At 34.3% G+C, this 14,628-nt stretch overlaps 1 protein-coding gene across 1 annotated transcript; it reads right to left on the bottom strand.

The window, feature by feature from the left end:
* Positions 1 to 6,386: 6,386 nt before the first annotated feature.
* Positions 6,387 to 13,022, bottom strand: LOC128202893 (macrophage mannose receptor 1-like). The gene is made up of 9 exons (XM_052904064.1): positions 12,915 to 13,022; positions 11,760 to 11,832; positions 11,150 to 11,608; positions 10,514 to 10,789; positions 9,610 to 9,762; positions 8,789 to 8,839; positions 7,739 to 7,842; positions 7,052 to 7,229; positions 6,387 to 6,571 (listed from the first exon to the last, which is right to left on the bottom strand). The coding sequence occupies exons 1-9, from the start codon at positions 13,020 to 13,022 to the stop codon at positions 6,387 to 6,389; spliced, it is 1,587 nt and encodes a 528-aa protein (XP_052760024.1).
* Positions 13,023 to 14,628: the final 1,606 nt, after the last annotated feature.

The raw sequence follows: 14,628 nt of genomic DNA, 5'->3' as shown, positions 1-14,628 counted from the left end.
AATGTTAATAACGTCCGAAATGAACGTTTGTTCCATATTTAATGGATGCAATTATAAAATTATGTGAGATGGGTACGCCAATCATTTATCATATATGAATTAGATATATATAAGTGCAACAATAAATAAAACAGCCTCAACAATATGAATGCATAATTAAATATATTTACAAAATATCGGTAAAAGATGCATCTATCGCCATTTTATTCTCCATGTGCTTTTTGTTAAGATCCATTTGCTCTTCACTCTTCTGCACTTGCGCTCTTTGTCGCTGTTAAGTTTGTTCTTCTGGAAGAACCATACGACACTTGTACCACTCACTTTGTTACCATGCAAACAACCGTTTTGTTTCCAGCAGGCTTTGTTGAAATGAAATGTAAATTGCCACTGAACCCCCAATTTGTCATTTGTATTATGAGATTATGAGTCTAGGGAAATATTAATTTATATACGTTTATTTGACCAAACGGTATAGTTTGTTTGTCAATAAACCTGCTGTTCCAGTTTGCGTTGCTCCACATCTTACGAGACCATTGGGCATTTATATAATATGATGTTACGAGATGTATTGCAGTCCCAAGATCAACTGACAATTTTGTAGTGTTTCTTTTATAAAAACTGTGTACATGTACACATCTGCTTAATTTTGATAACATATGAATACAAGCACTACAATTATAGACTGTCAAACATGAATACCCATAACTGACAAATAAATTGCTAAAATATGTTGTTGTTTTTTATCGGAGTACGCTAGGATATACTTAAAAAAGATACACTGTATTACGTACATGGTTTTAGTGACTGCTTTGTGTGGTTGCACAGGAATAATCAGCAAACAGTCTTCTTAACCTCTGCGAGATTTCGTACAGGATAAAATTCGTTCAGCACAAAATATCAACATAATCGCCCATCTGAAGGGTTGGGCTTTACCCGCCAAAAGAAAAATGAAAGCGCTGAAAGCGTTGAAGAGCTGACAATTATGTTCACAGGCAATAAAAATCGAATCCAAAATATATTTTGAGAGGCCCTAAAACGCTATTGATGTGTGCCTGTCTTTACGAATAGGTAATGTAAATGGTGGTTGCACAGGAATAATCAGCAAACAGTCTTCTTAACCTCTTGGAGATTTCGTACAGGATAAAATTCGTTCAGCACAAAATATCAACATAATCGCCCATCTGAAGGGTTGGGCTTTACCCGCCAAAAGAAAAATGAAAGCGCAGAAAGCGTTGAAGAGCTGACAATTATGTTCACAGGCAATAAAAATCGAATCCAAAATATATTTTGAGAGGCCCTAAAACGCTATTGATGTGTGCCTGTCTTTACGAATAGGTAATGTAAATTGATGATTTTGTTATACAATAAGCTAGTTTCATAACAGTAAATGAAAATCCTATACGTATTAGGATATATGATTATCGCTTTCATGTTGCAAGTTTTATTGCTAGTGCAAATTTAATTAAATGAAACCCAATTATCTTTGAGGACGTTTTGATTATTTATTAAGGGTAAAATAAGACAGGGTCTTTAAGTCAACTCAATTTCATTTTCTGCGTTTGAACAAAGTGGTCTATTGATTTGCACTATTTTAAACCAAATATCACCATACGTGAAAATGTGTAACCCCGGCGCACGAATTTCTTTAAAATGTCACGCCAAAAAGTAGATCGGATGATACCTGGTTTCAATTTGCGGCCTTCAGCCTAAGTATAGGATAGACAACGAGTGGACGTATCTATGACATATATACCCGAGCGATATATATATATACATATAACCCTATGTCATAGATACGTCCGCGAGGTGTCTACCCGACTTAGACCACGTGGACTAAGCAAGGAGGTTTGGTTCTTGTTCTTTAATCTAAAGACTCATAAATCCAAATACCATTTAACTTTGTTTACCGCAGACAATGCGTATTTTGGTTTGGGCCTATCACGAATTTTCTATGGTTAGAGTATTAAGATTAACCGTACACATTGCAGGGCAAGGATTTTAACCCATTTGCCATTACTGGAATTGCCATATTGGAATTCCGTTAAGAGTCCAAGGACGAAATGTTTTTGAAACGGGTGATCGAATAACTAAATTGAATTTTATTTTCTGTATTTATATAATTGATATTGAGATCGACATTAAAAGTATCTGTAAAAAAAAATTTACATTAAAAACGGGTTCATGTTTTTGACGTTTTTATCTTATAAACGCTTTCAAAGATTTTCAGATGTTGGAATTAAGCTGACCGAAAAAGTGATTTGGTATGGCATTACAAATAAATGCACTTTAAGTTTGATTTTTTTCTTGTGGGAAAAGATGTGATGTTTTTTCAGTATTATTAACTCTTGTTTGGATGTAATATTATCGCCATAATACTATTCATATTCCACTTTTAGAAGGAATTCACAACGATCAATATAATCAATTTGCAACTAGGGTTGGATCGTTTTGGAATGTTCTGATGTTATGTATCGATTGTTTACAGTAACTGTCTCAAGTTTTCATTATCAGCATATAAATAAATCAATACACAAATTGAGGAATGTGACCTGTGAGAACTATTATGTAAATCATGATAATAGTATATAGCTTGTTTTGAATATGCATCTAAACCCCATGGGGTAACAACTAATTTTTAGACACATAAATACTGGAAAGACCAACTGAAATAATGTTAAGCTACCCAGGTACCACTGAATTCGTTTATTTACATCCCATTTTAGTTTTTGTTCCAGTATGAAATAGTGTTTCTAGTTTGAATAAAGTTAGTTCAACCAAAACATGCTTTTAAATCATATTCAATGATTATTATTAGACCATCAAAGAAGTTTGAAATATATGTCTGATAAATTAAAGATTATTTGTCTTGGCCTCTGAATACAGTTTCATGCTTAACTGTTCATCTATTTTGCCTCGAGGAAATCCTGTTTTAGGAGTTGTATATATATATATATATATATATATATATATATATATATATATATATACGTCTGATGATACAACGTGTATATAAGAAATGGAACAACGATATAGCGAATGCCGATTGGTTGGATTAGAGTAAGTGGGGTCTAAAGAAAGCTTGGTCAGCTATGATTCGATGAACTTGTTGACTCCAGACCGCAAATCTAAACCAGGTATCGTCAGATCTACTCACTACTATATTTTTCGTAACCTTTAAACACATAAACTAAAAACAGAAAACCTACATCATAGCTGCATTTATCAATGCCAGCAATATTACAAGCTTCAGAATAAAATCTTTTATGATAAATGTTTCACCGGATGGAGTTTCCAAAGATGCTTTTGTGTGTATTTGTTCTTCCTTCAACTTATTGTAAAAAACACAATATCTGAAGCTGAAGGATCAGGCTACATTACAACCTTATAATTCAGTATGGATGCAAAATGGTCTACTGACGCGTTTGGTCAAAACTTATGTGAAAAACTACAGAAACAAGCTAAGTAGCAAAAAGTTTAAACATAAACCTCGTACTTACTGTCTTTCATTATTCTCTAAAGAAGTGATTAACGTCAGTTGCCAGATTATATTTGATACCGTCATCGCTTGTTTCTGTGGATTTGTATCATTTATAAAAACCTAAAATCTCTCTTTCGCCGCACCTTCTGAGTAATTTTGTGGCAAGTTATTGAGCTTATCTTGGATTTATCCACGTTCTTTGGAATTTTGTAAAAAAAAATACCAAACAGTATATGTATGTGACGGGTATAAGTAGTTCAATGGTAAGGTATACCACACGCGGCTATAAAAAGCTAGCTCTCTTGGCGATGGGCTTTGAGGGTAGAACTCAAAATGATGGAAAACTTTAAAGAGCTACCACTGTTAGCTCGGCTTAATTCAATCGTTTGCCTGTGATGTTTATATCCAGTCGTTGAGTACTTAAAATCACTGTTTCAGTTTATATGCTGTAGTTTTTTTTACTTAGCTTTTCATTGTTTGAAAGTTGATGTTGGCTATGATGATGCTTTTATTTTTCAATTTGTAATTATCACGTAAAAGGACAAAGCAGTATTGTAACTAAAATGGTTAGTTATTCGACTAAACTCCATTGTATCTCACAATACTTCCTCACCTCTGCTGTCTCTTCAACAACTAATAACCCAATTGAAAATTAGTACTGCTATCCTATATCACAACTCCTGGATACTATTATACATATCCATACTACCTGGTTGGGATCATCACTCATATTCGATTGCATTTTATTTCCAATGTCCAGTAATTTTCATACTGATGATATTTCTGCTCAAATTATTGTCCTGTTTGATTTGAAAGACTGACGATTTAAAACAATTTTTTAATGATGTTTTAAAATAAATTGTAGAAGATCCGCAAGACAATAATGATGACATATTTTATTCTGAATGTGTCTGTGTCGATCAAAAGAAAACAAAAACTGAGAGAAAAAAATATCCACTGGTGATAACACGTTTCATTGATTGCCAAGTTCATGAATTATCGAAATGTTCCTGTGACAGGCGGGAATAAAAAAAACATACAGGATATGTGTTGATTCAAATGTAAGATCGTTATCTTTTTCAAAAGTTTCATAGAAAAAATTATTTTCACGAGTGACGAAATTTCTGTAAACCTTATGCTTTTTGTCAGATATTTATTGGTAGTTTATTTATCGTTTTGTTCATTATCTCCTTGTTCATACCCCTTTGCTACCCGGTTATCCATGGAACACCATAAGGCACAGTTATGATCGCCAATGGTGTAGCTGTTACTCCTACGACGGCTTGTAGAGAAAGTATTCTCCAATATTATTTTTTGCAAGTTTTTTTTATTTACTCTAGTTGAAGATTATACATATACTCATCAAGACACTATGATCAATGCATTTATGTTCCAAATATTCATTATATACGTTCAAAGCATTTTACGTAATGATAAATCTGAAAGGGCAAAAAGTACACAAGATGTGGATAAAAAACAGTTTTCAAGATTCATCGTATTCAATCAAGCTTACTGTCATAGATAATTTCCATTCGTGTGTTAAGGGATCGGTTTAAAGCTGCAGAGTGCAGATCACGATTCGTTGTTGGAAGTTTTCAGATTATTTATGATGGGAAATATTTATGTTGAAATAAGTTAATTGCTTTGATAATGTTCTGGGAAATAGGTATTACAAGCTCAGCCAATGATAAGATATGAACTAGATGATTTAACATCGAATTTGGTTCGAGCATTGTTCTCGTTTCTGATGTTATAGCATGAAAACAAATGTTCGAGCTTTAAGAAAACGTTTAAAAATAGGATAACCATTTCTCCAACGAAAATCAGAAAGTTTAAAGGGCGTTACATCCGGGTTTTCGAAAGTTAAACTATTCTATGAAATCAGCTAGAATTGTATACCGTTTTAACGACTATAATCAGCTTTACAGAAATTCTGTAACATCATGATGTTATTTATATATGTGCACTACAAGACAGACATGTTTGGTCTTTATTTCGCATCAATATTATAAACGATCCTGTTTATCCAACCAGTACTGCTCCTGCAACTCCCGCCATGACAGCTGTAATATACAACAATGCACTGTCATTTCATCAGTGTCTCAAGCTTAGGTCTTGTGTTAACATAACAATGTTGTAAAATTATACATTAAACACCAATTTCTTCCTTTTAAATATAATTAGACACGGATTTGACTTTAGTTGACTCGTTATCCTAAAGGTAAGGCCAATCTAGAATTGGAAAAACAAACAAAACAAAACACTCGGAGTAAAAACATATATCAATGATTTTTCTCATCCATGAATTTCTGGATTACCGCATTTAAACGGTCAATGAACAGTTATACCAACGATTTAAGCATACCAGTTTGGTGAACAATAGTCAACTCATAATAAGCTGTATATATAATTTCGTTTTTCTAAATAGTAGTTTCGTGTTTGCTATTTTTATATTGTTTTTTATATTGGTCATGTTTTGCCCACTTATAACAAAGATATCATACTCTGTAAGCCGCCAAACAAACTTCCAAAATGAAACAAATCCGATCATATTTAGTCACTAGATTTTACATACAAATAAGGTACAGGGGTTTTTCAATTTCTGGCTATTTAAATTTGGTTAGAGTATATTTTATGTTTGCTTGCTTGTCTGTTTATTTTGCAATTATCAGCTTAAGCACTGATTATGGTATCAACTTAAGAGTGCAAGAAGTGGACCACAGAAGCATTCATAATTGAGTGCCTTAATATATGGCATATATCTGAATCTCTAGGATATTTGAAATACTTTAAAATCTAAACAATATCTCATTGGGTAAACGTCGGCACTCATATTTATAGCGTTTTGTATGCACCGATCAGTATTTAACTTACAAATATATTTCCACCAATAGTGAACAATACAATACTAACGGTATTCGCAGAATCCAAGATGGGTCTCTCCCGAGTCCCCGAAGAATCCTTGGCTCCCACAAGGGATGTCGTCCCACGTGCCATTCTTGTAAGGTACTAGGGCAACGCAGTCCTCTATGTTGTGGTTTAAAAAGTTATCCTGATGTCCGGCTATCCAATTGGTGTATGTCACCGCGGCACCTGCGAGCAAACGCCTTGATAAAATTGATGGATTGTACCATAAAGACATCAGAGACAAGCCTTGTAGCCATACCTTATCATGAATAAGTCGTAGTGACATGTACATTTCAGGCCAAATGAATTATTGTAGTTTTGTGCGAAATGAACCAGAAGGAATACAAACTTGCCGAATGGGCCTCGCCCGAGCGTGAGTGTCAAGAAACGCATCTACACAAAGGAAAGAATTAAGGACGAACAAGACTCCTTTACTTACTTAGGTCAATGTCCAGTCAATGATATGACAAATATTCTCTATCTCTTTTTTCGCTTGTATTTACTAAAGCAGTGTGGTGGTGGTGGTGGTGTTGATTGATGGAGGGACAAACAGTAATAGTTACGGAAGATGAGTTCAAGGAGGAGATGGAGGAGGAGGAGGAAGAAAAGGAGAGGGAGAAGGATCATGATCATAATCATGATCATGATGATGAACGTTGTTCTAACCGTTAGTCCAGTGGAACTGTCCTTCTGTGCGGTGATCGTTAAGTCCGATCCAGACAGCTCTGTTTGGATTGTGCCTCATCATGAAGTCCTGTATATAAGCTTGCTCAGATGCATCACCAATATTGGCAAGGTGCCCGCCTGCCTGTTTACACAGCTGCTCAGCGTGACCCCATGTTACCTAAATTCAAAGGAAAGTTACACTTAATATGACTTCGAACAGTTCAGGTTTAAATGAATTGTATGTAAATTTATTGTCATATTAGCAATACTGTGCTGTGTCCTTATTATTTGCAAGTGATTTTGTGTTGTCGATGAAACCAGGGAACTCAGGTGAAAACAAGAGTATTCGGCTTGGTGACCACCAATAAAATCCACATGCGCCATGACCGGGAATCAAACCCGGATCGTCAAGGTTAAAAGCGAATGCGCTATCACTAAGCTATGCGCCTAATCAGCGTAGTTCCAAAATAAACTGCTCTTTATCGTGTATCAGTTCGATCAAAAAATCTACTTAAACATTTTTAGAACGTCACTCGCCATGTTACATACTTTTAAGCCTCGGGAGTGTCGAGTGGACAGGTTCTTTATCCCTTTCAAAAGGTGAACAGGCATGGAGATAAATTCCTTTCAGCCTTAAGCTGTCTAAACAAACGAGCTAAAATAAAAACATAGTAAAACTAAATCTACCTGGTTGTGCAGCAGTTCATAGCAGCTCTTGTCGTGCTGGACAAGTGCAGTACCATAGCGTTGAGCAAGGTTCCGTACTTGAGGTGAACAGAGATGTGTGTTTCCTAGAAAATAAATATTGGCTACAACTTTCCATTAAGATATAAAACAAATTGTACATGTATATTATTTAATACTTGTCCGCTGCAGTACAGCTTCTGGTAAAGCCTTCCAGTGAAATTAAAAGGTATCAGATGTACAAATTATATTGTTATTCCGTCTAGCCATTTGCAATAATGTCAAACGTTGATGACTTGTGAATCCATATGAATTGGTATCAGTTTCCTTTCTGATTATTTATATGTAAAATAAATGATATACACTACTATTATAAGAACACTTACTGCAGTCCGTATTTTGTTCTTTAATGCAACTGAATTGGACGAGAAATGAAAAGTGGTGCAACATTTCAAGGCAAAAATCCTATTCGTAATATTTCAATCGGTTTACAATTCCTTTTTCTTCATACTTGTTACCTGACCAAAACTTGTCGAAACTTCTTAAGATCCTTAAAACACGATTAAGCTAAGCGTTTGTCAATCGTTTTCCAATAATTTGCGTATTTTTTCCTGTTTAATGGTTTTGATACCTTAGATAGGAATTATCTTCATGATAATCACAATAAACAATTTTCATTTAAAACAAATCAAGTTAAGTATGCATTTTGGCTCATTGAAAAAAGCTTCTTAAACCTGTTAAGCTTAAGAAGTTTTGAGACATTTGAGCCAGGCATTATATTAGACGTTATTCTAAACAGGATACCTTAACGGTTTATATTAGAGATGTGCGTCTCTTGGAACATGATTTTGTTAAAGTTACTTTTCTTTGCAAAAACAAAAGTGTCTGTTACTGTTTTTTTATGATTTATATTGATAGCAAGTTTTAAAAAGATATGTGCTCGTGATTTAAAAACGATGAATAGTTTAATTCTGTATCACTAAGAACGGTAAACGTTTCTATATACATAACGTGCAATTTAATGGAAAACACATGATCGTTTTGGTCACGTACCGTCAGATCCGGTTGCAGATGTTGTGTAGGTCTGACTCGATAATACGCCCGCTGTGAGAGTAAACAAGAATACGCATTGTACAAGATACGAACCAGTAAGAAGTACCATTCCTTTTAAAGATTTACCAACGTCGAATATTTGAACTTCGAAGGACCCATAGTTTGTAAAGCAACAAACCACCACGTATTGTTTGCAAACATTCATATGCAATTTATCAGTACAGAACCGTACACTTGATGTTATCCTAAGTAATACACAATTATTAAATACAGTAAAAGATTAGACTCCACATAAATATGTTTGTTTTATTTAATAAATGACACCCATATCATGAAATAACACATTTATATATATTTCAGACATAACGTGTATCATAACTTTTGACGTGATGGCATAAATGAAAAGCATTGAAAATGTCGATTAGATAAAGCGAGGTTTTTATATTAAGCGGCGTAGATCATCAAGTACGTATATATAATCTAACTATAAAATCACATTCGTGTTCATTCAATACGCCCTATGTAAACTAGTTAATTATATTGAAGAAATCAGACCAAGGCTTGAGTTTTAATAATACAACGCTGGTTTCATAAATCCGAATGACCAATTACGTAGTATCCTCTATTTATTGAATTCGTCTTATTTGCACAGAAGAGAAAAAAACACAACAATTATAATTTAGAGAAAAATATATGTGCATTAGACAAAACCATTCCATACACTGACGCAAAGAGCTAAATTCATAAGATATGTTCAAGCATGGTATTAGTTGTACCATTTTTATCGAAAACTTTTTATATCTATCTAAGTATCGACATACGGAACTCGCACAGGTAGGCGTGGGTTTGCGAGCACGATTCATCTTCCCAACGACCAAGGTGGGTACCCAGCCATACGGAAACGCAGTCCTGAGAGAAGTGGAGAAAGGCGTTCTTGCGTCCAGGGTACCAGTTTGTGTAATTCAACACTTCACCTATATAAGATCAAAGCGTACAATTATTATCATTTTGGATCATTGATTTGATTGTACTCATCTTCCGTAACTATTACTGTTTGTCCCTTCATTGTCTATTGTGTTCTTAGTATATTATAAAAGATAGCAGCATTGTACGTTTGTTTATAAGACAATGAAAACTACAGGGACAAATGTGTGGTGCTTTCCGTTAAACAAATTGTGAAAAACAACAACATAGGGATTTAATGATCGAGCGTTGCCAAAAAAAGGATTGTTTAGAAGCATGTTCGATAACTTTATTGAGATAAACATACCAGCTACATATTCAACCAAGATTAGCACCAGAAATCAGTATTTTAACCAGTATGGTGTATTTTTCAAAACAATGTGATATTTATGATCTGCTCGATGTTATTTTCTATGGTATAAATAATTCTATGTCATCGACAAAACTTGGCAACTCCTCTTTGTCGTAAATATCTTCAGTTTCAATAATAGTATTGATGTTATATGGAAATATTCACTACGTCAGATTTTCAACCACGTGTATGCGTTCCGTTCTTTCCTTAAAGCGTGTTATGACCAATCAACATAATGAAACATTTGTAAAGGAAAGTACAAATTTATTCAAACATATCACTCAAAAAACAGTTCTTACGCCATACTTACGCGAACATTTAATCGATAACGGTCAGTAGTTAAAGGAAATTAAAAATTTATTCATACACATAAATCAAAATGCAGTTCTTGTAGTTCTTGTAATACATACCTGACGTCCATTCAAAGTTTTCCTCAACGTTGATATCATGCAGACCAATCCAGACATTAGAGCCTTGGTACGTTTTCACCACCTGATAGATGGCGCTTTGTTTCATAGCACTGTCGATGGTAGCAAGATGTCCTCCTCGGTTTCTGCAGTCGTTCTCCGCTAGCGCCCACGAGTGACGTGTGGGAACAAGCTCAAAGCAGGTCTTGTCCACCGTGAATAGGACGCCGTCGTCATGTGCTGCATACTGGTAATATCGCTGAGAGCAGCCGTACTCAGCTACAAATAAAAAAGACTTTCTTAAGACTGTTGGGTTTTTTTAAAGAATGTCTTTTGTTTTCTAAACAACACATATATTAAGGACAGACACGATTTTCCAATTTCACTCCAGCATAAACTCGGATTAAGTTACAAATGTAAACGTTAATGAAAGTCAAGAAACCATACACAATAAGACTGCTATATGTAGGCATGGTAACATTTTATTATTTGAACATCTTATGGAAATCAAGAACGTGATACTGTTTTACCATATGCTACATACAACTGAGCAAAGTATCATTGAACATAAACAGGGGTAGGAAACGAAACTACGCCCCCCCCCCACCTGATTAAGATAAGTACGAAAATTATACTTGCTTCCAGGGAGAGGTGTTGTAGACATTTGCGACTGTGTAGTTGTCATGGAGGCAGATGTAGTAGTAAACGATGGCATTGCGGTTGTTGACATAGTTGAGGTTTGTGTCGATTTAGCCATGGTGGTTGTAGGTACAGTTGATGATTCAGTGGTTTGTGGCGTAGTTGTTGTGGGCGCTGTCATCGTTTCTGTTGTAGACGTCATCTTTATTGTTGTCGTTTCCATTGTCGTCGGCATTTGCGTCGTCATTTCAGTAGATGATGTCATCATTTCAGTTGGCTTTTCAGTAGATGATGTCATCATTTCAGTTGTCTTTTCAGTAGATGACGTCATCATTTCAGTTGGCATTTTAGTAGATGATGTCATCATTTCAGTTGTCTTTTCAGTAGATGAAGTCATAATTTCAGTTGGCATTTCAGTTGATGAATTCATCATAATTTCGGTCGGTGAACTAGTGGTAACTATAACATAAAACGGATATGGATAAAATCAACTGTTACCACTCTGACGTATAAACAGTATAAAATTCATTATCATTTCTGTTCTTTAAAACTATGAAATCAGTTGTTTGACAGTCTTTTTGATAAAATCAAAAAATTAATGTTAACCTACTGAGGTCGGTTGTGGGGGGATTCCCGGGACACGTTTGCAGCTGTGTGTCAGAGCTGTTTGCCACGAAACCCCGCTAAAATAATGGGAATTAGTGATGTAAAGATAAAACAGCCTAGACCTGAGTATAAGACTTTTAGTGCTATGATAATTGTTTCATATCTTTATATAATTACATAAAAGTCACTAATAATATTGTTCTAGATTATGAACAGATAAAATTCCATAATTCTTCATTTTTTGTAGCAAGATATCAATTGTTAACTTAAATCAGTTAGTTATTATAAGTGAACGTAAAAATATTAAAGGTAGTTCATTAGTACAACCGTAAGATGGAGAATCGATCCGTAATATTAACGAATATGATAGAGCAGGTGCGGTCAAATTCGAGAAGAAAATATGTTGACTTAAAAGAAAATAATTCAATGTTCTTTACAAATTTGCTGTGCACGGAATGTCAATAGTATGTAACCTTTTTATATCTTGCCTGACCTAATGATGCCATTTAAGCAACAACAAAATAATAAATTCACATTCCGTGCACATCAAGGTTGTTGTGATTTTTAATGAACTTTTTCTCCTTGAAATTGAGCGCTATGTTATATGTTTTGATTAAACGATCTCCATTGTGTTACGCTTAGGTCAAAACTTTTCTGTAAAACGGAAGTTCTACCACGACACCAATCAATTAATGTTTAACAGATGTGCCTGATCGATTCCTATAATATTTTATACATGTGAATGTGATTATTTGCAGACCAATGAGAATCGTGTTTTATTCAAACATTTGCATTAAATGCTTGTTCGATTACTATGTGTTGTAAAACGTTGTTTATGTGCTTCTGTTGTTTGTAGAACGTCAGCTATTTCTGCGTGTGGCAAGCAGCACATAAAACATTCTTTCGAAATTGCACAATAACCAGACGACATTAACAAGGAAGCGTGCCGGGCCACAGACATTTGGGTGAAGTTCAATACTCATTGGTCATCAGATAATTACATCCACTATTCATAATAGTTTTTTTATTACGTCAAACAGAGTAAAGAAGGTATCATTTGGGCTGTGCTATTGCTTCTAAACTTCGGGGTTTTCTATTTTCTGTAGAACGTTCTAATGATAAAATATTATAATTGCTGTCATTAAAGCTGGATAATAACCTGTTGCTGAAAATCTATTGCCAACCAGTTCATCATTCCTGTGTCCGGACCCTGAGGCTTACAGTCAAACTCTGCTAGAGTGCCGAGGGGCTGGCTTTGACCAGTCATCTGTTCTCCATGGAATTGAATTGAAATAAATTAAATAGAAGTATATACTGTAAAACAAATACCAAAAACAAACCTCTTGTATCCAGTCCAGCCCGGCGAGACTACCAAGGGAAAGATATTTCATTATCTTTTCTTATTGCATGAATAATTTAAAATTTGTTGTATGCTTTAAAGCTGTTTTTCATGATATGGTTTTTATTAATATATTAAAATACTCGGTAAGGGATCTCTAGATTACAAAATTTAGTCGGAATGAAAATGCATTTTAATTTAAGGTTTCATCTTTTGCAAACATAATACATACGTGTATCTTTTAACATACGTTTCCAAATATGTTTTTGATATGTCTCGTAGCAATTCTTACCGAAAAATAATATAATTTAGTCCAAAAAGCTCCGCATTTAAACGAACAAATGCTCATCAAATAAGAATAGTCGGGTGACAACAAGAAGAAAATGACAACATTGTCGACAATATTCAAAGAAACATGTTTTGTAGCTTTGTTTTGGTTGGTTCTATTTTAAGAAAGAATATTGCATTTCTGTAACATGAAGAAAAGGTAAATCACATTTTTTTGTTCAATTTACTTTTTGCATGAACATGCTTCATAAAGATGCCTTAAAATAATATTGACTGGACAGCCTAGAAAATTTCGACACAAGCATAATTATTTGAATGTTGTCCAACGACTTGTTCGTTTGAATGCAAACCTTTTTTTATCACAAACAATTCAGCTTCAAAACGTATAATGATTGTTAGTAGCCATTGGTATGCGAAGGTATGACCGTGTTTTGTTTCATTATCATGTGATATGTTAAAAAATGAGTATAACACAGAAATCATTGTCGAATTGGTGCACTTTGCCCTATATCGAGATAAACCTATATACGTACATCCGGGAAGACCTCGGCGCTAGGACTGTAGTTACACACACATTTGTAATCTCCCCTGGTTACTCCAGCGAAGCACCATATCACGCACAGTAACACTTGAACTCCTCTTAAATGCTGTCAAAATGTTATGTTGTGTTGAAACATGACTTCGCTTAACAATCAGCCATTAAAACAGTGCCAATATGTACTATTATTGAAAAAAAATCTTAAGCCATTCTAAAACATGAGTTCGCTTAACAATCAACCATTAAAACAGTAATAATATGCTCCGTTAAAGGGAGCGGAATTCTAAATATACAATATTGTCATAAACATTTCTTTGACGCCACTGTTTTCATCGAAAACTTCCCCATGTATAGTTCTAGCTTTGTATATTGATAATGTAACACACGTCGCAAACTAGTTCTAGGAAAGCTGTGTTTTTTTCATTAATATGTCGCAATTTTATCAATATGCCGCTTATTTTTAAGTTAAGAAAGTCATCAAATTTGTGAGGAATTCATGTTTATGGTAACAGTTACATACTAAATTACAAACAAACGTATAAACCGGCCAGTCAAATGAACATGGGAAATAGTTAATTAAATCTATAAATATTTTAATAACTCCATTTTGGCTGTGTTTTTATCCTTTGTTTGATTATTTGTTGTTTGAGTATTTTTAAATGGCTAAGGCTGAAAAAATATCATTTAAACACAAAAAAAAATCAACTA

Source organism: Mya arenaria, chromosome 9 (assembly GCF_026914265.1).
Source record: "Mya arenaria isolate MELC-2E11 chromosome 9, ASM2691426v1".
In the NCBI taxonomy this organism is placed as follows: Eukaryota; Metazoa; Mollusca; class Bivalvia; order Myida; family Myidae; genus Mya; species Mya arenaria.
This window is presented reverse-complemented; position numbering and strand designations above follow the sequence as displayed.